Below are 26,280 nucleotides of genomic sequence, written 5' to 3'. Positions count from 1 at the left end.
CTTGCTACTGAAACGAATTCAGTTTTCCAGTTCATTTTATAATGATTTTTTTTTCACATAGCCAATATCTTTCCCTTTAAAGCAACTCAGATTTTAAGAGAAGCAGAAGCTTTTACAGTTACTTTAAAGATTTCTTTACAAACCTGAAGTTGAATTCAATGCATGTGCAGCTCTGCAGAAATCAACAGTTACGTCAATAAAAATTTGATCTCCATATGCAAGAACATATCACCATAATCAAATACACTTTAATTTGGGGCACACCTAGGTAAAAAAATTCTCCTAATACATTATACAAGTGTGGGAGAAAAAATCCTGAAGTTTTGACATCATATATATCTACAATTAACAAGTCATAAAATCCACAGTACAGCTGTGTGCACTGCATAAAGTGTGTTTCCAAAAAATTAAATTTTAAAAGAATTTAAATAAAAATTAAAACAAAATTTGAAAGTAAATTTGAAGGAGCACAATTCAATTAGAAATTCTTTATAGTATGTCAAATACAAGTCTTGTACCTTTTTTTCTTTTTCTTTTTTTTTTAATATATACATCACTTGGTATATCAGATTACTGCTATGAGCCAAAGATTCCACTTGCTGTGTAAACTATAAAATACTAAGGAATATATAGAAAGGTCTTTTTGGGAAGACCTGACATGGAATAGCTTACTCTTGTGAATGACCTCTTGCAATATTTTTCTCCGTGTGTATATTTTATACAGATACAGAAACATGATACACGTGTTAATGAGTTAAGAACTTTTTATTTTATGGCATGTGTATTAGTCACATCTAAAATTACATTAACTGGCATTCAGAGGACTGCACACTATGTTTCTTTCTTTACTTCATCCAAGTATTAATGATTCCAACAACTGCCTCATGACACCCAGTGGAATACTTAAGCAATTGCACATTTCAGCTTCACCAAAACAAATTCTCAAGTAAAAGGGAAATAAAACAGGAGAGTGAATATTGATTACATGGTCTTTGAAACAAAGTTAAGATCTGCTCCTTTACTATCATCAGCTTGACCTACCAATTCTAGGCACCCTAAATTAAAGTACTTATTTCCTATGCACAGTGCTTATCTGAATTCCACAGCATTTACACGATTTCCTTCCTCTTAAAACTAATTGAAAATATGAGCCAACCCTTAACCAGGAAAACATGTTCTAAAATTATTCAGTATTTACAAAATTCTTTCCTCAGAGGTAAAAGAGAACAGGCAGCAAATTAAAAACATCCCCATTGAATCACAACTGCTTTAAAATAAGTCACTCAATACATACTCCATAGATAAAATAAGAGGCAAGGATCTAATTATTCTTCTATTTGTGCTATATAAACCTGAAGGAAATACTTTGATGGGAACAGGACCACACTGGGGTATGCTAAAGCAGAATCAGTACCACAGAGTATTTGTTCTTTGGGATGGGCACAGGATTAGCCAAGACCTACTGATGCAGACAAGACTTTGTGACCAGTTAATCACAGAGTTCTCTCAACAAGATTACAGGAGACAAACAGATTGAGAGGTCTCACATGCTAAAATCTTGGAGCACAAGATATGATTTAGTTTTTCCTGAGATTTTTAAATCCAGAAACAACAAACCCTCTGGTAACCTATGTCATTCTCCAACACACGAATCTATTTGGGTACAAGCATTTATGTAAGAATACAATTCTATTACTGAATAATGACTTCTGAGCATGCCTGAATTCAGTTTGTGGCAAAGTCTTCAAGACCATCTTAATCCTCAAGTTCTTATTTTTTCCCATAGGAAACTAGTTACTGTGAAGTTTTGTCAACATCTATTTCTTACCCCTGTAAACTGCTATTCCCTGTGCCAGGATGAAAAGAAAGTACTCTATTCTTTCTGCACTTCAGAAAGTGTGTATATTCCCAGGGCTTAACCCAGACTTTATTCCTTCTTTTAAAACAATACCCTTACAGATAAATGTCTTTCCTATGAGGCATCCTGTCAATAAACCTCAAGTGCTAATCTTGTCACCTTTTGGCGACAGTCTCAGGAATGCTTATTAAATACTCAAGGGATTAAATTAAATCTCACCCCCAGACAGGCTTTACAAGTCTCCAGTAACCCAAGTTCACAAAAGAAAACTCCTTTCATTGTCAAAACTAAGGTTCTGCACTATGGAACTTGCAAGAAAATTATACAATCAAAGAAAATGTTCCATGCTGTAACAATTTGCCTTCAGAGATAATCATTAAAGTATAAGAGAATTTAAGAACCTGGAAGAGAGACATTATCTAAGACTTCTTGGTCCCAGCTAATGAAACCATAAAGCAGCAAGTATTTCCCTCTCTTCTCTCTATTTGAGTTTAAATATCTCAGACAACAAGTACTTTGTAACAATGGGGTTTTTTACTCCAAAAGTTCATTTTGCTCTATTCTAAATTTCTATAGGCAGAAGTCTTCAAGATTTGTTTCATATTGAAGCACAGACTATGTCAATTCCAGTGAAGTAAATCAATAACAGAAGTTTAGTTTTATATAAATTTAAAATTGAAACCTAGGAGAGAAGACAGAACTTTTGTATGTATCATTTCCATTAATTACAAAAAAATCTTTGTATTTTAGGAAATTAAATCCTACTAAACAATTTTCCAAGTACTGTTACAATCTACTTTAAACAAGAAAAAGGGATTTAATAAGCAGCACTCATCTGACATGAGCACTATCTATGACTACTTTAAAACTTAGTATTCATTTTCAGACTTTTGCTATCTCTGTCTATAAGGCAGAAGCTAAAGACAAAAGTAATGTAACTATTAATCAAAACAGAAAAAACAGGCATAGTTCAAACATAAAACTAAATGGCTACTTACACATAATTTATTTTTATTAGTAAGACTCATGGTAAATGTTCTGGCTCATATGGTCCTTTTCAGAAACATCTCAGGATGTCCCAGAACATGAAACCAACTTTGGTAATGACTCAGCAAAACAGATGTCTACAGACATCCCAACATCTCCTTCTGGTGTCTGTGAATGCGTTCATGATTAATTTGTGATGAAACAACGAAAAAAAAATGAAAATACTTTACCATGACTGTAAGAATATTACTGTCTGAGTAGTAATAGTAGACAATATAGAGATTGATTTTTAGCAAATTTTTTTACCAAATGGTAAAAAGTTATTAATGGTACAGTTATTGAATATCATATCAGGCACAATATTTGAAAATTAACATGCTCTACAGCTGCTATTTAGAGTTTCAGCCTATGGAGTGAGAGGGGAAATTTTCCTTAGAGTCATGATACTACCTAAATGCAATTCTTTGTTTAAGTAGAACTTCCAATAATAAAATGAGCCCCACTGAAGGAGAATTTCTGCTTCAACAGTTTGACACTGCAGAATGCCTTTGGGCTTGAAAGAGACTGCCCCAAAAGTGCTTCCTCAACCAGTGCCAGTAACTTTCACTTGTTCTTCATTTTAAGTAGATGGACAAGCATTAACTAGGAATATTCCTTCAAAAGCAAAGTATCAGATACTTTGAGATTCCAAAAATTGAAATAAATTTTATGTTAAAAAATTGTCCCATAATACAAAACTACTTAAACTATTATAAAATAGGCGGTTGCTGCTCGCAGCTGAATATGTTCATTAAAGTGTAAGATTTGTACTGATCTTTTGCCTGTAACTGGAAAAAAACTTGTTAATCTTATAATGACATGATAAAATACTCTTGGATTCCACAAACAGATCCAATATCCACGAAAGTGCTTGGTTATGTCTCAAAAGAATAACATTTCTTCCTGATAGCTGCCTATTAGTAATATGTTCTCAATTTAAAATATTTCCAAAGTGCCTTCCTATTACTACCTTGCAAATTTATACTTTCCAAATTGAAGTAATACAGCAGCATTTTACTTGCTCCAGATTACAGCAGTAATCATGGTTCAATAATACTTTTTAGCTTTATATTCTTGTGTTATTTACCTAAATAGAAAATACATACACCAAATAATTTCAGAGAGAGGAAAAAGAATATATGAAAAGAAGGAAAAGAATCTATGACCTGTGGATCAGTAGGGAAAAATGTATATCATTTACTGGAATATGCAGTAATATTCTTTGGTCAGTACCTATTATGTGTGACTTTTAAAAATTTGCCTTTATTTCATAATTGGAAACATCAATCTACTGTCTCATGTACACATGGAAACTGAGAGCATCCTATTGCATCAATAAATAGAAGCAAATGCAACTAAAATTGGAGATCAAAAGTGGTACCTATCTTTTCCTATTCTTCTTCCAAAACAAGCATGTATGTTTGTTTTATTGTGTAGTCACTGAAGGAAATAATTTATCCACTTTTACTTACTGTAAGACTCTAGATCCTTCCATAATACAGGATTCAAAGTACAGGTACAGGAAGGATTCAGAGGAATCAACAAGCATTAAGAAAAAAGAGGTGTGTGCTGAATTTTCATACAGACAGCAGAAGAAAACTCCCCCAGGGCTGCTTAGGGAAGAGCTCTGCCCTCAAGTCAGCTGATACTTTTACAGGGCTATAAAAGCAGGTCAGTGGGCAAACCAGCCAAGAGAGGAGAAGGCTGTCACACAGAAAGGAGCTCCTGGACTCAGAGCTTGGCTTCTGTTGCCAGACTCAAGCTGAGAAAGAGCTGGAACTTAACGCTAAAATTAACCTTCCCCAGGAAGCTAGCCAAAAGAAGCCTGGGCTGATAATATCCACTTGTGTATCTGGAAATACTCAGTCTCTGTCTCCTTCTCCTCAGGGGCCAATAAATACTCTGAACAAAACAGCTTGACTCTTGGACTCTTCTAAGCAGGACTCACAATCTTGTGAGGCATCCATTGAAAAGCTTTTGCTCTCATTGTATGTATTTACTGTGATGTAATTTAGAATGCAATAGGTATTTTCCAGATAGTATATAAAGAAATACAAAATAAACTAACACATAATTCCATTTATGACAAGAGAATGCAGACATTCATTCTTAAGCTAATGCTTCTTGTAAAGTCTGTCTGCATATATGAGGGCCAGATTTTCAAGCTGGGATGGTTGGGTACCTACATCTCACAGTATTTTATGAGTTACAAGCTGATTACTGAAATTTTTTGAAGTCTAGCCCAATTTGCACACTGAGAGCACCTGACTACTAGTCAAAGTTAACCATGAAAAATACTACCCTCCTGCTGCTTGAAAACATCTGGTGATATTCTACTCATGGCCAGTTTTGTACTATTTGGTGTATATCCCTATAAAATAGGCTACGTTGGCTTACACCAAAATTTTTAAAGACTATTTTGTATGAAAAACTATTACACTATGTCATATGCCAGTGAGAGAAGTACATCTACCTTAATAGACTGTAATGTAAATTCACATGGAGGAAAAACAGAAAGCTGCTTCGGTATTCTATACTTTTAGTACAGATCATTGAAGTTGAAAGTGATTTTCTGGTGTATCTTGTCATTCCTACTATTTGTATTTTGAATACAGATCACTGAAGTTGAATGTGATTTTCAGTGTGTATCTTGTCATTCCTGCTATGTCTGTATCAACTGGGAAGACTCGGGGGCCTCTGTCCAGATTGAAAAGTTACAGCACATATCATATAAAAGTTAACAGATGGTGAGAAGGCAGAGACATCTGACAAGTTGTACAGACAAGTGTTGGGCAACAGGGAACACTGAAAAGGAAAGCTACAAAAGAAATAGAGTAAGAATAGGCACCTCAAGAGGCTGCAGAAAGAGAGCAGAAGCCAGTTCAACAGTAGCTTGGGAACTTTTCCAGAGCAATGAACACAGAGAAATCAAAAGGCTGGACAAGAACAGGGAGTAACAAAAGGTGTGTGGTGTGTGCTGTGCTTTACAATACAGAAATATATAAAGGGAAATAGATGTAATAGAAAAGGAAGAACATAAGTTGGGAAATAGATGATCAGTCTGTTCTGAAAGCAGATTTCTTTTGGATATCCAAAGTATTACAAGGAAAACACTAAAAAGCATATTACCTTTCTTTTAATTTAAATTATTTCACCTTATAACGTGTTATTAAAATAAATACAGTTATTAAAGAGCAATATAGTCATTTTATAATGACTTTAGTCATTTCATCTTTAAGAAAATTATTAAGATAGGAAAACAGAGAGACATCCAGAAAAAAAGATTTCCATTACAGAAAAGAGCCATAACCTTGAGTCCTGAATAACAGGCAGAAACCTTACAAACTGCTTCATTTCAAAGTGAAAAGGTTGAGCAGGTTGTGATGTGGAAAGACTCGAAGTCTGACTTAATCCCTAGAGAAAAAATTGTTTTCATTCACCATAAGAATCTCCTTCAAATCCTGCTTGTGGGCAGTGGAACATACTGTAATACCCTAAGATCCTTTCCAGGACTGCCTATGTTACCCACAATGAAAAACCTATGATAATTGAATTTCCTTTCCCATTTGAAGGCTATCCAATCACTTAATAGATGACCTTGTCAATCTGATTTCATGCTACTCATTTTCTAAGATTTACACTGTCCAAAATAATTTATCCTCATTTGTGATATTTATACCTTCAGAATGTTGAAATAAAAAACTAAGCTCTACTGACTTTAGACAGATACCCAAACCCAACAGGTTTTGACCATTCTTCTTGTCTGACACTTCCATATTTCCATCCTTCTTTTGACCACAAGATGTCTGAAATCACACATGGTTTTTCAGGTAGGATGACACAAAAGCCATTTAGAGAGCAGTTATCTTTTGCTCCACTAGCCATTATTTCTGCAGACAGAATATTGGCAATTTTCACTACCACATCCCATCTGAAATACTTTTCAAAACTGTATTAATCATTGCTTTCAGCCTCTTGGCATTAACACTCCAATTTCTTTTTGGCTAGTCATCATCTCCTTTTCTTCATCTGCTTTCAAAGATGTTTGGGATTTTTTTTTCTCCCCTAACTGAAACAGTGAAGAATATTTTCTAAATGAAAATGCTGAATAAAGTTATATATGAGATAAAAGTCATTCTCACTCCAAATAAATCCCTCTCAACTGCAGTGGCTTTTCTTCTTTTTGATCACTCTTCAATCAACTCCAATAATTTTTTTATTACCTTAAGTATTTTTTTCACTTGTATTCTTCCTCTCTTATATTATTTTTTCCTATTCAATCCAGAATTATGATTTATAATAAAATATTTCAAATCTAGAAAGTCACTGCTCCACTAAAATACATATACTTGATGTTAGCAATCCAGTTAAGGAATCGACACCAAATTTAAACTATCATAATTTGCAGTATCCCAGTTTTTCTTGCCTATTTTTCATATTTCAGTTTATGCACATGTGCACTGTAATACTTTAAAAATATCTGTTTTATTTTTACTAACACCACTGTATATTTCTATTGATGGCTTAAGGTTACTCTTTAAATCACCAGCCTGAGTGAAAGAAAAGAATACTTTTATTTCCTTTCCTGGAAAGTTTAAAGAGATATTTAACATGCTTTGTAAGGTTTGAATTTGAAACTCAATACATTTCCCATTTAAACAACTCCTGTAGTTTTGATTCCAATGCAAAGCTATAAAAGATACAAGAGTCTAGACAAAAGCAAAATAAATGCACATTCAAACATCATCACACTGTTCCAAAGGCAAAGGACAGTGTAACTCAAATCACACACAATTCCAAAAATAGCAAATGCCTAATCCCAACATGCTACAACTAATTCTGTCAGAAGATCTGGCCTTTAATTACATTATAACCATAATTTCATCTCCTTATATGAACAGTCTTACAACATCCCTTTCACACAGAACTATGTGACAATATTAAACATATTTGGTACAAAGACTTCAAAAGTACAGACAGATAATTCACTCAACAGATCATGTTAGTTGTACTTGATTGTTTCAGAGAAATCCCAGGATATTACATTAATTGAGAAGCTTTCAGATATGCATACTGCTCCTGATTTGAAACAATAAATTAATTGCATAGAACTTATATCTGTAAATAACAGATATTTTACACCTGAAGGGAAAAACATTGCAATTATGGTCCTTTAAAACTGCTCAATCCTATTTAGTCCTTAATTACGTATCTCTTTCCACGCGCTTACAAATTTTCTTGAGGTTTCCCATATTCTCTATTTTCCAGTTTTCTTATAAAATATTGGACTTAATAATATAATACATCATCAACAGACGAAAAGTATTAAACTTTAGACTACTTTATTCTCAAATTAAGACATAAAGGGGCAGAAAGGTTGAAAAGGGAGGAGGGATGCCCTAAAAATTGAAATTAATTTTAGATTAACAATTTTTTTTTAAATTTGTAATAGCAAAAAAATTTACATTGAAAGTAAAAATAACAGCCCTGTCCCCTCACTAGTATAAATAATGGATATAGGAATTTAATACAGCTATGTTTATTTCTACTATAAGAACACCCTGGCCTTCAAAATCACATTTAAAACATTGTAATGGAGAATCCAGTTTCACATGGTATCATTTTATATGAGTTTCCTGAAGTACCAGTGGTAAAAAGTAGGAAAAAACCCCAGAGCAGCAAAGCTGAAGTGGTTAGGCAGCAATTAATCAGAAATAATAATATTCTTCCAATTGGAAAGTTTCCTTTTAGCTCCTTGGTTACAGAAACCATCTATATTCACATATAAGAGATGGTGGAATACATTTACATGAAAGGAAAGCTTTTGCAGAAGGATAACAGATCCCTGCCCCCTTATTTAGAGATGCCTTTTCTAAATCATTCTAAATTAACATATGGTCAATGTACATAGGTTTAGACCCATTAAGAGTTGAAGTGTTCAAAAGGTTCATCAGAGAACTCAGATTCTTGTTACTATGAGATGTAATTTAATATTCTCACTATAGCTGCACCAAAGACAATGCACAGATTGAGTTTCACCATTAGTTACTGCAGGCCAGGCACAGTCTTTAGACATATAAACTATCAAAGCACCACTAAACTTAAACTGAAATGTTAAACGCATCAACTTGGATGTCTTTAATCAACATCTGCTGAACAGTTTAGTTTCTCTAGAGCAGAAAAGGTAAGACAGCAATGCTTTTATGGAAATGTCTGAATAGGAAGTAATCTGTAATCTGATATGGTTTTGTGTTTAAGATAGTTTGCTTTTGGTATGAAAAATGTCTTTTAAAAAGTAAAATGATTGAATTTCCTTTATCTTGTATTGCCTCAAACCAGCAGGTTGGTATGTGAAACTTAGCCTCACTCTAATACCATCAACTACACAAAAATAAAGGAAACTTTTTATAAATTTAACCTATGATAGAAATACTTTTCTCTCTGAATCAGTTTTCATTAGGACTTTGATGCCTACAATTTGTAAATCAATTTATTCATCCTTATCCATTTTGCTTCCTCCCATTTTTTTTAATTTATTGTAAAAGCTTTGATGAAAGGGTCTATGAACACTCACTGTCCCTTTTGCAACTACAGGAAAATCCTGAAGATGCATTTGAAGGTAACCTGCTGCTGCAATGTCAGTGACACTGACATCCTATACCAAAATATGTCTTTTATTTTTCCTCTGATTTATGTTTCTTTGCTGGACAACGAGAAGTTTCAGCAGCTGTCAGATGCAGCTCTCTCCCACGGAGCTTCATGTTCACTCTGTGAGCCATGTACCCCTCTGCATGGTGGGGTTTGACACTGGATAAAACCCTCACAAGAGGGGCGAGTGAGGAGCTTCAAGTTGAGAAGAAGGACTTCGAAGTTCTTTAGAGATGATGTCTAAATCAATGTATTACAGGCTGTATCAATATATTACACAGATTGACTATCTCTTTACTTCTGCAAGCAAGAGAATTATTACCAATCCATTTTTGTCAGGCTTTCTCTTCAAGAACGTGCACATAATTTTAACTGTAAAATTCTCCAAAAAACTTGAGCATCACTTAGCAAAGAAAAAAAAAAAACCATGGAAGCTGCAATAGTCTGATAGCAGCTCCATTTTCAGTGTCTCCCATTCAGATATCAGATACCACTGACAGTCTGGATTGAATGATGCTACAAGTTCAATGCTAGAGAACAGAGACAGCAAAGTGCTCCCTGTCCATGGAGGTATCTTCTTCCCCCTCCCCCAAGGAGAGGATTTATAAGGATTCATGGAAAGTGTTGCAACCCAAAAATTTCAAGACAGAGGATGAATTATATTACATTTCATAAATGGACATGCATAGAAATCAGTAACAGTTAAAGTGAGCAAACAATGAGAACTGATGAACACAAAATGTCATGGAAGAAATTACTGTAAATCTAATTATTGTAATTCTAACACAACAAGACAAGCTCCCAAGGATCATTTACAGGGGTGACCTCTTTTGCAACTAAATTAACAAACTCCTGTTTTCTATTACTATATTCTAATTCTGTACTTTGAAGTTCTTCGCATTTGATCAACTGTTTACTATCCTCCCAACATGCAAAGAATCTCAAAAGTCATGGATTTATATTAAATAAACATTGAAATCAACTATTTATGGTTCCCATGACAGCCACAACAAAATATTCAGACTTAACCATGAATGAAGAATTCAGGATAGGACACAGCAGGTACTTCACTCAAATTTAAATTATGCTTTAACACCCTCCTTATCCTGTCAACAAGCTTTAAGATGAAAACTTGACAGATTCCTGTGGACTTTTAGCAGCTTCTCCCCCTCAAGATCAGCAGAAGGCTCCACAGAGAGGAGCATGCAGAGGTTCCCATGGTGTACAGTCACTTTGGCATGGGGTCAAGCACAGAGCAATAAACGACTCTGTGCCTTTCTGGGGACATTGATGCAGATTTCTGCTGTCAAATTAAGGTATCTCTTAGGCAATAAATGTAGTGGGCCTGATTTTTCTCCCTGTGAAGGGGGGTTTCTGGCATAATTACCTTTAGCAAATTTACTGCAGATTTATTCTTAAGTGAACGGTAAATAAGGCAAATATTTCTGTCATATATGAAAGATTACCCAATGTTATGCCATTTTTATTTTTTACTTCCCAAGAATTGCTTTACTCTCTCCTCTTTGTTTCACTTTGATCTCAGCACTGTGCCTGGCTGGGCGTTAAAAATTAAGGTCAAGTGTGTTAGAAGGAAGTGAATTAGATTCAGATTCCATTCTAAAGCTGGACTTATTCTACTCATATTCAAACATACCACTGCAGATTCTCCCACCAAGAAATACATACTGCTTGGCAACAAGAAAATTATCAAAGCAATCTGACCAAATTGGCACCACTAGCTCCAGCCACATCTGGTAACAATAATATAAAGGGAGAAGTATGAAGATAACAATTCTCATTTATTGTTACCATTAAACTTATCTGCATGCATACTCCTGAGTCTTTGAACTTCATGATTTCATAAAGCCAGTAACAGCTCCACTCAAAGGTGAAGGGTGATGCTTCTCCAAACGTGATTAAATACCCAGTTTACTGAGATATTAGTATCTCTAGTCCCAGAGTGCTCAGTCAGGGGAACAGCAATGGAATACCACCAGCAAAGCACAACTGCCAACATCAAGGAGCTCTAGCAATGTGTAAATTAGGGTGGTTGATTCCATGCCAACAGAAGAGTAGAGTTTTAATATACTACAAAAATGCTAAAACCCAACTGCTAATGCATAACTCTGCTTTTTATGTTTAGTAGGAAATGTTTCTTTTTCACTCCCAGATATAAGATCAAGTGTAACTGCCTACCCCAGCAAGTAGGTGAACAAGGGCAGTGGGATCTATTTATTTCAGGATGAGGCAAGAATGGTTTATCCTGATTAATGTTATTCAGTCACTGTATTGCTGAATATTTCACACATCAGACTATAAATAAATCTCAGATGAAATCATACATAAAATGTATCATTTCTGAGTCACTTCAGATTTAAAACTGTCTTCTCATAATACTGCATATAATTAACAAGCTGATTCATTGATTTTCCTAAGGAACATTTCATAAAATTATGATTTGAGATTTGCCTATCCCTGTGAATCCCCCTCATCAATGTCTCTGTCAGTCACTGAAGGTGAGAAGCCACCCAACCTCCTTCCTCCCTGCCATAAATCACTCACCTGGAGCACGGACCTTGAAAGCTTCCAAGAAAAACATCAGCATGTAATAAGACATACAAGCCTTTTGGGCTTGTGCAATACTTTGTTCCACTCACTGCTTCTTGGGGGATCTGATTTTGTGTCATTTCAATGAGTTGTCAAAGATTCAGTGCTAAACTGCTGGCAGGTACAAAACCAGCTGAGTCTGTCATGTTGAGACAGTGGGGAAATAGCCAGGCTGCCACTCAAAGATGCAGTTCCAAGAGCAGGGAATTACATGAATACACTCTCAGTCAGCAGCTAAAACTTCTAAGTGAGTCATGACAGCAGGATACCTCCATGTAAAATTATTCTATTACACTTATAAAACTTTCTCTTATAATTTTTAATTCAAATTAGTATACTTCTATTACATTTTTTTGGAGAGAAATTTCATTTCTTCCAAGAAAAATATTTTTCTCCTAACCAATTCTGATTCTCCCTGATTCTTTTTCAGATATATAGGTAGCCATCAATTTCCCTAAATAATTCTTTTATGGTCTACTGAACCTCCAAAACATGACAACTTCCCCTTCCCTTTTGCCCAGTCACACTACACATAATTGAGCTCTTTCACACTTCAAAAGAAATTTTCCCCAACTCTATTAAATAGAAAATATTACTCTTCACACAGCTTAAAATTCCCAGCACGTGAGTTGGCTGTTTTCTCAGCATGAATAAAACTTAATATCATATTTAAAGATAACTTTGTTAATTAGTATTGACATTTAAGAGCTGAAGGGCAGCTTCCTTCCCTCCCAGCAGCACTAGTGTCACACCAGCAGTGTGAAACCCTTATGTAAGTGTCTCATTAGGCTCAGTCCCACTTTGCAGATGTCACACTGTGTGTAGGAGCACTTGTGTCTGCTATGAACAACCTGAGGGTTCAACAATCCCATTCTCTTCATCATCTGAGGAATCCTCTCCAAACCAGATAGCATAACTTGATCTACAATAACTTATTATTGTAGTGTAGACAATTGCAGTCAGTATTTCTTCTTACTTGAGAGTCTTGAGACTTACTTGAGACTTACAATACACCTGATACTCAAAAATTGCCCTGCTTACAGAACTGGCATCACATTAAAGTTTTTAAATTTCCTAACTCATGAAACTCTGTTTGAGCAATTTGTGATTTTCTCCTACAGAGGTAAGTGCTTATTTTCAAATAGGCCAGTAAGCAGAAGTGTGTAATGCATCTCTTCTCCTTTTAAAGTGTAGGCTTGAAAAAGAACAGCAGCAAGTAGGTCATGGAGCACAGAGAAGGGGAGGACAACAAAATTCTGGACTTCTAACCTCAGTGGGTCCCAAATTCATTGGAAAGGACAATCCGTTCAAGCAAAGGCTGGAAAAGTTTATAACGATCCTGAATTTCAATGTTCAAGGACCTAGACTCATAACTATGGTTTTAGACTGGATGAAAATTCAGGCTGGCTTCACTAAGTGAATGTATATTGGGTCACATATTTCTAGTGATCTTTTATAAACTGTAAAAATTTAGTACCATAATGTGTTACAAAGAATGGAAAATTAAGCTAAAGAAAAATGAAAATGATCCCTGCTTCTGATCTTAATGACATTGTTCTCAGTGTCTGTTCACACGTTGAAAGCATCCCAACAGTTGCTCTGGTTAGGCTTAAAGGGGATTTGTGGTTACCCAACAGGCCCAAAGTTGCATTTGATTGTGCAGAATCCTTGAGGACACATTTTTCTGATAATGTATTTGGATCAGTAACACCACCACCCTGGATGAACAATTGACTATACTTATTTCAATTTCACTTTCAGACTGTTCTGAAAAACATACCATGATTTGGCAAAACTACAAGCCTTAGCAGCCAGCAAAGTACGATTTTTTTATCCTCAGTACACTAAACACTGTACTCTTAAAATGGACATATACTATTAAAGATTCAATTCTTAAATATTACAAAGTTAATACTCACCATAGCAGTTTTGCAACATCAAAACTTTTATGCCACACCAGAAAGACTTCCTAATTATATTTTTTCCAACACCTAATTCTATGTCAGAATATTGCTCCAATTTGCAGAACAACTCATTCAGAATTTATCATCTGACTCCAGAATTACAATAGATCTCTGATCTGTGATTGCAAAATGCCAGCTCACATAACAGCCTATTTACAGTGTTTTGATAGAATTTGACATAGCCAATTAAAAATGTCCTTTGTCATGCCCTGACCCCTTCCTGGAAATATGCAAACATGCTCCCAGCTGATTAAGCTGTGAAAAAAAAAATTCCAAAGGCATCTTCTATTGGCTTGCTCATTCTACTTGTAGCCTGCATCAAGCAATAATACTGGTGCAAATTTCTCAGCCCAAGAGCAGGACTCCTTTGTTTACACTAATCACTCCTAACCTGACCACATGTACATTTCCTTTTTTTAAGAAGACAGCCAACAGCAATGCATCCAATTAATTGTGCAAAACAGTTTAACACAAACTGGACAATATCACCTCAAATGCATGGTCCAGCCACTCCAGGTACAGATTGCAATTATTACATGAGAACTAAGACTTTATGACATTTCCTACAAGTGCTAATTAGCTGGTAGGTTAAGGCCCTTAGTCATGTAGCACTTCATCAATCACAAAGATTAAACTATTAAAGATGGAAACTGTAACATTTTACATGAAAAGTTATGTAGCAAGTCAAGGCAGAGTATTATATTAGCCCCCTTTAGCTGGTGTTCTTTTATGATAGTCCTCACAAAAGAATTTCCACAAGCTGTTGTCCTAATACGATCCAGGTCTACATCCTGTACACTGCTGTTGTCTCAACAGCTACTGTTTTCATCACTGAGACTCCTACTTCAGAGTATGTAACTGGAGTTTTTCAAGAATCTGTAGATTCCTAGAGGACAAAACACTCCACTTCTCCCTACTGTACCAAAGGTGAAATTTGGGAGCAGAGGGACGTCATCCAGCTCAGCACTTTTGCCCTCCAGCCTACAACTCGGCCACATTCATAGAACTGGAACGTTCTGGTAAGAAATACATAAAGATTTCTGAGGTCTGCCCCTCTGCATGCTAAACTGACAGATATGAGGTGTAAGACTAGCTTTGCCAGGTTAAACAAGGCTATTAAAACAGCATACCCAACTTTACTGGCACTAAAATGGAACAGTGGTGCCAAAGGTTCTAAAAGAAAGAAATATTAAGTAATATTGCACCTCTGACATTGACATAAGTTTATTATTACTCCATGCCAATCTACCTTGATCCAAATCCTCTAAACACATGCTGCTCCAGTACTGGGCCTCCCTTAAGCCTGCAAATTATACTGAATAGTGCAGCAGTTTTTCAATTTGGTCAAAAATAACACCCAAATCTCTGCACAGAAGGACAATGGACCATCAGATCCTTATCTAGCCCATCAATTTTTCTGCATCATGTTACCCTGTGTTCATTTCTGTGGCTTCCCATGGGCCTCACCACAGCTGTTTTGGGTTTGATTCTTCCCTGCCTTTGGTAGGGAGCACTCAACAGAACCTGTCCTTCCCTCCCAGTGTGACAGCTATCCAGAAAAGAGAAGGAGCTGCTCCCCTTTCCAAAGCGAGTTTTTCAGTGTTTGGTTTTATCTCCTTTGTAATTTTTTTTCCATCCAGCAGATAATTCATATAAGAGAAGGAACACAGATTAGAAATTGCATGTTTCCAAGTTACATATTCCTTCCTACTCACTTACAGGTTATTACTGACAGAATTATTTTTAGGCACTATACACAAATTCTTCCTTCTTCAGTTACTTGAATACAACCATTAAAACAAATGTTATTTTAGGCTGAGTGAGGTACTTCAGGCTGAGTGCAGAGAGATGTAGCCATCTATCTTGCATCAACGACTGAAGGCAGGAACACAACTGGTTATTCACAAGTCTCATATCAAAAGTAAACAAAAATACAAGGGTATAAAATTTGGTCCTGAGTAGAAAGAAGAAAATGGAGGCAAGCATTAAAATATTACAGTCAGAATCTGATGTCCAGACAGAACCACAGAAGAACTAGAAGCACTTCCTTCATCTTCAGAGGGGCTTTCAGGAGAGTGAGCAGAACCAGAGCAGTCCTGGATGAGGGAGGGTATGTAAACATAGGGCAATCCACTGTGAGGCCCAGTCATTGTTCCACCTCCTGAGCATCACTGAAATGGCCCATCCTGCTTTCCACTTCCCGAATTCTCCACATGTATGTGCACAATGAGAACAAGTTTCTAAATGCTCAACACAGACATGTCTGGCAGCCATCCCAAAGTGAAATCAATACTGCAAGATGGGACCAAAAGTTCACACAATGAGCAAAAACTGGAGGAAAGCAAAAGTCATGTGCAATCCAGAAAGGAGTAGAAGATAAAATTATCATTAGATTAAAATAAAGGATAAAATAAGTATAATTAGGATAGATTAAATCATTTTCTATCTTAGTTATGCTTGCAATTAGAAAGGCATATTGTCAAAACTGGAAAGAAAACAGGTATTTTGGACAATCTTTTTCTTAAAGCACAGCATCCACTGCTACACTCTCTGAAAACCCCTGAAAAGGGCCTGTTCAAAAATACGGCAATAACAAATATTATAGTACTAGGAATTAGTACTATACACAGTCCAACATACTTCTGAACTAACACATGACCCATCTGCCTGTGCTCCCTTTGCCAGAACACGTGGACTGTCCAAGGTATGAATGCCTGGGACACAACTTCATCTGCTGAGGGTAAAGTCATCTACAACTTAAAGGCACCAGTGCCCAGAAACCTTCTTGAAAAAAAAAAATTACCCAGAACACCTTCCCTTCTGCATACAAGTATTGTGAGCCAGAGATGAGATTTCATCTGCTGCCAAGGACAAGGACCCTAAACAAGAGAAGCCATGATCTAACAAGCACTGCCAAAATGAAGCTGAACACTTGGCTTAGCCAGACAAGGAGATTGTTTTCCTCTTTTTTTTTTTTTTTTCCAGGTGAATGTAAAAGCCTGAGTTTGCATTGGTGACATACAGTATTTTCTACTTCAGAACTGTACACCAGGCACATGAAAAGTAAACTCTGAAAGCATCATTTAAAGCATCATGCTCTAGATTTACTCAAATGAGGGGTGAGCAGAGCAGGACAATATTTCAATCAAATTTCTCTTTAGTCAAATGATCTGTGAGTGAATACTGGAAGAGAAACACAAGCTGAAAATGTGACCTAAGGGTAATTTTAAAAACGTATTTTCCAAATACAACATACTCCTCCTATAAATAAAATAATGGTATTATGAAAATCTGGCATTAGTATTTTTCAGCATCTACACATTAGAAGAATGTGGTTATAAAGAATGCTTCAGAGAAGCAAATCTACACATAACTTTTGTGCTATAAACGTAATACTTTTTGCTTCTTTAAAAAATAATCGTCAAGATTCATCCTTCTCTAAGTGAACCCAGTTTTCAGCCTACAGCAGAAAAACTAAACTTCACAAGTCCCCTAATGAAAGGAAATAAAAACCTCCAAGACAGAAAATCCTACTGGAAGTGCTACTTCCAGTTTTAAAAAGATCAGTTCAGTACTAGCTCCAATTTTCCACCCAGCCATTAGCAGGATTTATCTCTTTGTATAATAAAGCTCATGAGGCCATGGCATATTTTATTCCATGATCTAGTGAGGGGAGAGAGAGCAGTTTGAGAATGATTATGTCCATTAAGAAGCAAGTGCAAAAGAGGCAAAACCATCTGCACACCCTAATAAAATGGCCATGATTTCTTAAAAACAGGAAAAGTGTTTTTCTGCAGATTTCTGAGGACAAAGCCATGACAGATAGTGCTGATAGCTCTGTGACAGCTACTCATCACAAAAATTTCATCACTGAATACACATTCCTCTTACTGAACCATTTCCTCAAGATGTAAGTACAAGAGAAATTGTAAATTGTTGGTTTGTTCAGGGGTTTGGGATTTTTTTAGAATGCAAACAATAAGAAAAGATGCATTCCATTCTTCAGAATGCTCGAGAAATGTCCAAAACTAGTTGGCATTCAGCATAAAAGCCCTGAAGTTTGCTTGCTTTCTTTTACACGATCAGCACTGCTAACAAGGCAAATATTCAGAAATAGGATTAAAGTGGATGAGTATACTTATATTCCAGCTTTGATAGGCCTTACTTCCCAGTAAAAAAAAGAGCAGCCCTCTCAGCTTCTGGAAAATAAGAACCTGGCTTTTTAAATTTGGTACTTAAGCAACTGCAGACAGAAGCACAACTAGACCATGTGAACCTGTATGAATCCTGGAGGAAAACCACAGTAACATGAACCACCTACATAATAATAGAGAAAGGAGGAGTAGACATTCTTTGAGTGGCTGTAAAAGGAGGGGAGAAGAGTAAAATATAGATGATGCCAGAAACTTTTTCTCCATTTCTCTGTATGGTCACAAGTGCATCTCTAGATGGTAAACAGTGACACACAGGACACAAACAGTACACACCTGGTAGCATAAATGTTTTAGTGAGTGTGAGAAAAAGGATCTGGAAATGAACACTCTACTGCTGTCTGCAGAACCCTTGTAGAGCTGCCTCTACAGGAAATTCCCTCCCCACTCCCCCAGGTGAAAACTACAATGGATTGAATCCCACTTCCAAAGAGAGTAAATGCAGTTAGTTAAATTTGTGGAAAATTAGAATTAAGATAATTTGGCTGTTTGGAAGAGCCGCCTTTCTTAATGTCTTTAGTCCATTAGGAAAGCAGATAACTGACTTAATTTAGGTTCCTTTTCCATTCTCTTCCTCTCCACCCAGAAAAGAAAGTCCTTCAGACTAAAAACACAGTATCCTGATCCTTTAGCAGGCCCACACATTTTATTTAGATTATTTGGAAAGAGAAGTAATCAGTGTTCATAAGGATACTGGAATCCCTTATGTTGAGGGATAAGAAGTTTTATCAGGATTTTTAGTACTTTTCTTTAACGCCAACAATTTTGTGACAACTGTAGCATCTAATATTTTTCTGATATAATATATATTATATAATACTATTAAAAATATACCCACAGATAAAAGCAAGATATTTTCTATTAGAAAATTTTACTATTACAGACTCTCTGCATCTTTTTTAATATATTAATAGTAATACACTTTAAGAAACTGGAGTATTTCCTTTAAATGTACCTCAAAAGTTGTACAACTTATCCTTTCATCAGTGATCTTACCTTTTTCTGAAGGACATTAATTTTTCTTTCTTTTACTTCCAACATGTCTTTCATATCTCGAATTTCTCCAGCAAGGGTTCCCTTCTCTTCTGTGAGGTCTTGAAGTTGTTTTGTTTTTTTATTCAGAAAGGTTTCTTTTTCTTCTAACCGTAACCGCAAGGCATCAACCTACAGTAAGTAAATCAAACATATTTAGGGTTCAATAGAAATCATTAGCATATTTTTTTCTAATACTCTTTTATTCACACTTAAGAAATGTTTTATTTCTCTTCTATGTAATTTTCCAAACTGAACTCTAAGACATTGTTTTACTTGTTACACTTTTCTCCAGTGTTTATTTCAAAAGTCTCTTACCAAACAGGTCTGACTACTTCTCTACAGTAATCACAAATCCCCATCAAACAAAATAAGGGATATTCAAGGATTTTCCTAAGCAAAATGCTCTGCATAGATCACTGGTGAGGTTTTGTTAAAATACTAAAAAGAAGAAAAACCAAAACCCAGACTTGTCAGGAAGATGGTGGAGGCACAACCAACACCAAAGAAAGCTTCAAGCATCTTCAGCCCAGCCTTTTATCCCCTCCTGTTGATGCCCTGCACCTGTGTGCCCCCTGCTCCCTTTGGTGGTTGCTCAGTGCCCCTGGGCACTCCATGGCTCATTGCTTCAGTGCTGCTCACCCGCTGCTCACAGCTGTGCCCATTGGGGATGATGAGGCTCAGCCACAGCCCCACCCCAATTACCACAAACCATGCATCTACGACACAAAGGAATTCCAACAGCCCAGAATGTGTAAGAAACCTTGATTTTCTCATTTCTTGCTGTGCAAATATTCAAGGATGCAAATTTGTTATTCTCTTAATGCAATTCAAACAGTAATAAAATAGCAGAGATCTCAACTCATTAAAGAAAGAGAATATGTTTGGCTTTAACCATCATTACTACAAGAATCACACTGGCTATGTATTGGTGCCTTCAGGAACACTTCCACTGTTTACATATTCTGGTTCAGAAAAGCAGCTACAAATGAATTGCTGAGCAGCTCTCAGCATAAAATACTGGGGGGTGGGGAATATTTGAGAGAAAAGAACAGATTTCATCATATATGAAGTTTATGAAAACCAAGACTTTTTGTTTCACTGTGAGTTTCATATTATTGAAAGCTGATTTGCAAATAAAATAATACAAGAAAACACATATCCATGAAATTCAGTCAGTGCTAATAAACATCATGGGAAGTAGAGAACTAAGATAAAGGGAGTGCAGTCATTTATTGTTACAGAGTTTCCTTGAACAGAGGCTTTTTCTGCACCTCTGGACCATGAGGTGTTCACATTAAGTGGACTCACAGGCTTTCTTTGGCTGCAAGACTCACCACTGAGAAGTCAAGCTTTGGATTGAAAATGTATGATGTGGCAATTTAAAATAATTCTCCATCTACAAGACAACTGCAGGCAGTCAGGCAAGTGAGAAATATTTGATTCACTAATCCAAATTTCAAACATACAAATTTTAGAAAATAAAGAACAAGAGTTTAAAGTTGTATTTCCTAGAAATGCATAAGGTTAATTCATAATAAAAAAACTAGATGGAAGAAACTGAAAGGGCATAAATGAAAGCTTAGCATTTTTAGTTCTGCAGATGGAACAGTCAGAAAGGGTCTCCTCTATTAAGCAATTTGTTCTCTAGTTAATCAGAATACTATCAAAGTGCTAAACAATCATCAAATCTATATTTATGTATATTCTGAGTTTTGTAACATTAAATTTATTCAAAGCAAAAGTATTTTCAATGCCACTTTAAAACTTGGTTTGGGACCAATTTAGATGATCTATTGGATCTCAAAATGCATGTTCTTCCTGCTTTTAAAATGGCTCATTGCCTTTCTATACACTGGAAAAAAGATTTATATTCCACTAGATTTATTTTATTTTTAAGACATTTTTACAATATTACAGTAACAGGATCTCTCAGTTTGTAAGCAGCATGCAGTGAGGGATTCAAAGATGACTTTTTCAATTAGAAAACAAGAAATAATAGTAGCAGTAAGCTTTCAGACCTCTTTCTATAAACATAAAAGACCTCATCTGAATCTCATTACCACATCTTCTTTATACTTAATCACTTCTTTGCTTCACAGCTGAAAGCAATCCCTGAAGTCAAATCACAGAAACCTTCGCTGGGCCTTCCAGCTGCATCTGAGGAGCTCGTCAGGACCTCGGAGCAGCTCTCCAAAAGCAGCTCTCCCCATCAGCCACTGCCAGGCTCATTTCCCAGCTGCCACCAGGCAGGAGTCTAAAGCTTCAAGTCAAGGGAGCTGGAGGTGATTGGATCCCCAGACAAACAGAGCTCTGACACCATTCCCCCGTGGCTGGGATAACTCAGCAGCTTCCACAGGTCTCTTGCAGCTAGTCCTGCTTGGCTGAACCCAGCAGTGTCTCAGTCAATAATCCTTTATGCTCTGCCCATCCAGACCCAGCCCCAAGGGCCAAGGAGACAGTTCTCACTCTTCTTCACAAATTTCTTCCCACATACCATGTGAGCAAGGCTCTCTAAATTCAACTGAGGAATGGGGGGGATTTTAGGCAATAAAACTTGGGATCACACAAGGAGGGTGCAGAGGATGAGCAAATGGCTCTGAATGCCCAGTGACAACCTGTGTGAGAAACAGGAGCAGAGTTCCTGTCCACTCCAGCTTCTCAGACTCAAATCCTGCTTTAGCTTCAAATAAAGTCTTTAAAGCATAACCAATGTGCAGCTTCAATTGCACTGAGAAACAGCCAAAGAGTCTTAATCCTTTCAACACCAATTCACACAAGGACAGTGCAAGAGTTGGGAAGGAAAGAGCACAGTATGTCCACCACAGCCTGGGGTGGCAGAAAAAAATCTGTCAAACACATATGTAGTTTCTTACAGCTCCTCACCTTGAGACTGATACAGCAGAGCCCTTTAATTCAAAAACCCACCTGCACAATGAAGTATTTTGATGGAATAAGTCTATCATCCCCAAACTAACATTCACAGCAAGGAGCCATTCTGAAAGTGGAGGCAGAACCCTGACCAGAGCCAGCCTGGGAGAGGGAACAGACAACTCATACTGTGGGTGGTCTTGGGTGTGCAGATTGATTTTCTATTCACAGGAGTGCCATGTGGAGGTTTAGGAGAACATCAGTTATGCCAGTCATTTTCTCCTTCCCTAAAATTGTCTTTTTGCCTCTAGCAACCACAAACCGAGACTTTTACATTTCTCCCAATAGGAAACAAAACTACCTCAGCCTGAACTGCAGGCGACCTTTCCCTATCTGTTCAGCACGAAGCGTGTATGACATCATCTCATAAGTCAAATAAGAACCTCCAGATGGCAGAAAATCAAAATGCTGTTAAGTCAGGTCCTCATCTTGTGGACAACCAGAAGCAAAATATACTACTTCATTTTTGGCCAGGGTCAATTTGCCAATGTAAGAAATTGTCTCTTCCCTGAAATGGTACTGTGAAATCACATCTCCCAAAAATAACACAACAATGAAGTACTCTAGATGGAGCATGTAGCACACCATGAGGAATGTCTGCCATTTTGTTACTGCCTCTTTTCCAGGTAAAGCATCTAAAATATGATTTGAAAGGAAATTAAATTCGGGTCATTTTACAGCAACAGATATATATATATATGTATATATATATATATTTGAAAGGATAAGGATTTCTGGTACACAAAACCTCTCTCTTTGGCTTTTCACTCAACACTATCTAATTTTAAGAGTACTTCACTTATTTTTTCCAAGCTCTTGCAGTATATTTACTAGTAAAACTTGGCAGTCTGAAAAACACCATAACATTCAAGAAAAATAAAGCAAAACCAGATCTGATAGCTAACACATTAAGTATTTTAAAGACCTCTCTCCAAGTAAACTACTTTTTAATTTTGTCTAGCTTCTTTTTCCTCAGCAGCTACTTATTTCTACTATTTAATACAATAAACTCTGTCACTTGCTCAGGAAATATACAACACACTGTAAAAACTTTAGAATTGGGTTATACTTTTGGAAAAAAAGAGTTCATGTAAGTGGCAAAAATTGCCAAATTTAAAGTCAAACTTTATTAATCTTCCTGTCATCACCCGCCACTCATGACCAGCTTCAGCAGTGATGTCTATTCCTTGAAGTTCCTTACTGTTAACTGTTTAACTTAGATGCCATATTATATATATCATTTATTAAAGTGGTTTAGTGCTAAGGAGCTCTATGAGGAAGTAAAACATGAAGCAGCACTACTGTGTTTCACTGTGAAGAATTATTTACTTTGCCATCCTAAATAGATACATTTAAAGCAAATGTTTGCCTGTATTTTTTTAAACTAAACCTGAAGGTCCTGCTGAAGTCCTAAGGGTGCTGCAGTACCACAGCAGGGGTAATGAGAAAAACTGCAACCCAGTGTTAATCCCCTCCTGAGCCAGCCCTGTTCCTGCACACACTGCAGCCAATATTCAACACTGTGCCCAAGAATCCTGCTCCTCCCCTTCTGCACCATCCTTCTCCCCCTTCCTCATCATCACTAAAGGCTCCACAGCCCTATAGGCATTTTCTGGGCTATTATTTGCTCTTTTAGTATATTATGCAGCCATCTTTTGAGGAAATCTTCAGTTAATAACAAAACCTGAATTTCTATTAAAGATCTTAGTGCCTGTGTTTATGCACCCACATATATCTTGGGGAAGTTCTAAGCTGTTAGTATGAAAACCAATTTAAACCAAGAATAAAAGAGCTGTCACTCTGATTTTCCATACAGATCTACTGAATTATTAGTACAGACAGCACACTCTCACATGGGTCCTTTTGCAAATATGAGAACTGAACTACAAGTATAGAAAGGATATCATGTATCCCAATTGTACCCTCCAGAGCCATTAAAAAAACCCCTATTCTGAAATAATAAAACATAATGAAAACTACCTCTTCATCATATTTGTCCCTCATTTCTTAGTCTGATGTGATAAAGATTATCTTTTTCAAAGCAACAGCTGTACCTGGCAAGCCATACATTCATTTCTATTAAAAACATCTGATGTATGTAAAATTCAAGTCAGAAAAGGCAGAACATTTTGAAGCTGCAGACACCTGAATTTTGTACAGTTAATATCCTTTACACTCTGTTCCAAATTGAAACTCTAGTAGGCTTGCTAGCTTTTTCACTTCACAGAAGAAAATTCCACTTTCAGGCATTATCTCAAACAACATTCTCACCCCTCTACTGCTCTAAGTTGCTCTAGTTCACATTTTAACTCAGCTGATAGTTTACAGGCTTTATGTTCTTTAAAGCATAATCTAGTTTACTGTTTTATTTCTACAACTTCAGTATTTAAGAACTGACACAAAGGGAGGATTTTGTAGTCCAGGGAAACAGTGAGCAACAGAGATGTTTTGCTAACACAGGCCAGGGTTAGCTGCTCCCATCAGGAGAACAAACTCCTGCCATTTCCCTGACAGAATCCCTGTCACAAGCTCCTTCAGTACAAGGGCAGGAGAACACCTCAAAACCACTTTACTCAATCCTTGAAGATGACACCAACAATTTTCATAAACTTCCCAGCCTCCATCCTCAACAGTTTTGGCAGCTGTACTAATCAATCTTTATTTTTTCTTACATTCTTCTTATCCAGCAGTCCAGATTATGCTGCTCTTTAAAAGAGAAAATTGGTAAACTGATGGGTCAGACCACACCAGGAAAGGTTTCAGCTGAACCAGAGACTGTAAACAACATATTAATGGCTCCTTCAGGCAGTAGGAAGCTTGTCCTTGTGGAGCATCATATGCCACAAGGAATTCTGACCCCCGCACCTTATCAATGCAGCCAGCTGCCTAGCAGCTGGTTTATTCTAATTTATATCTTGCTTATTCTTCCCACTAAAATTAAGTGCTTTAAAGCAACAAGTCCAAAGTTCAGAATTTAGTATTCAGTTTAGTTCCAGCAAATTTTGGAAAACACATGGGAACTGTAACTCATGTGCTAATACTTACAGTTTTTGTTAATAAAACTTCCAGTACTAACCTTACCTCATTGAATTTACCTCACTGGTTTTTATGCTCACTATAAAACTATAGCTATCATAATACCTTTGAATTACTGCAAAAGGAAGTCAGTCATTCCAGATTCAATGTTATTCAGCAACATAATGATAGTTATAAATTCAAAATACTTAAAATCAATTTACAAAACTACCAATCTTGGAAGCTTTTAACTTTCAAAATTTCTGTCTTCAGTAACATTCAAATTTTATTGTACTGTAACAGGTTAATAGGAAGTTAATTAGAAAGCCATGGTGTTCTTTTTTAAAGTCAAGCCAATGTGTTTAACTGCTTCCTGAAAAAAAAAAAGTGTAGAATTCCATGAAAGAATCATCAGTAAATATCCATTAATTGGAAATATGGTAAAAATAGAGTTTTTAGTTGAACCGCTTTTCTGTTTAACTTTTTTTCCTAGGATTCAGTAATTAAAAATAGTTGACACAGCAATGAATGTGTGATTTTCAAAAAGTACATTTATGTTTGTAACCTACTCAGAATAAAGGAGGTGCCTGTAGGTAAAACCTCTCTCCAGCTGATCTACAGAGCCTGTGCTGTGGCTTCTAGGGATGTGTCCTCAACCTCTCTCTCAATTTCACATCTTTTGAGTGACACATCTCACAGAGGAGAATCTCCTGATGCACCCTGTTCTGAAACTGGAGCACCTGGTTGTGTCAGCTACTGGAATATCAGACATTCCCACAGCAGCAGGTCCAGCTGGAATCAGCTCAACTACAGACTTATCTTCCAGAATCTACAGCCAGCTCACAGAGTGACATAAAACAACTTGGGCACTATTTTCATTTATTCATAAGAATATGGCAAACAGAGGGAAGGCTAAAATAATACACTAAACATATATTGCTTATTTTGAATACAACACAGCATTTTCTCCATTAAATATGACATTTTG

At 36.4% G+C, this 26,280-nt stretch overlaps 1 protein-coding gene across 4 annotated transcripts in view; it reads right to left on the bottom strand.

Moving 5' to 3' along the window:
- ERC2 (ELKS/RAB6-interacting/CAST family member 2) overlaps nt 1–26,280 on the bottom strand; it is a 406,794-nt gene that overhangs the window by 266,457 nt on the left and 114,057 nt on the right. For all 4 annotated transcript variants that reach the window (XR_010784376.1, XR_010784377.1, XR_010784378.1 and 1 more), the window contains one exon: nt 19,311–19,478. Coding sequence is in view for 1 of the 4 variants with exons in the window: in XM_066558029.1 (XP_066414126.1) it covers nt 19,311–19,478 (168 nt within the window). In the remaining 3 variants the exon portion in view is untranslated. The remainder of the gene's footprint in view (nt 1–19,310; nt 19,479–26,280) is intronic.

Source organism: Molothrus aeneus, chromosome 12 (assembly GCF_037042795.1).
Source record: "Molothrus aeneus isolate 106 chromosome 12, BPBGC_Maene_1.0, whole genome shotgun sequence".
Classification (NCBI taxonomy): domain Eukaryota; kingdom Metazoa; phylum Chordata; class Aves; order Passeriformes; family Icteridae; genus Molothrus; species Molothrus aeneus.
The sequence above is the reverse complement of the archived record's forward strand: the minus strand, read 5'-3'. Positions and strand labels throughout refer to the sequence as shown.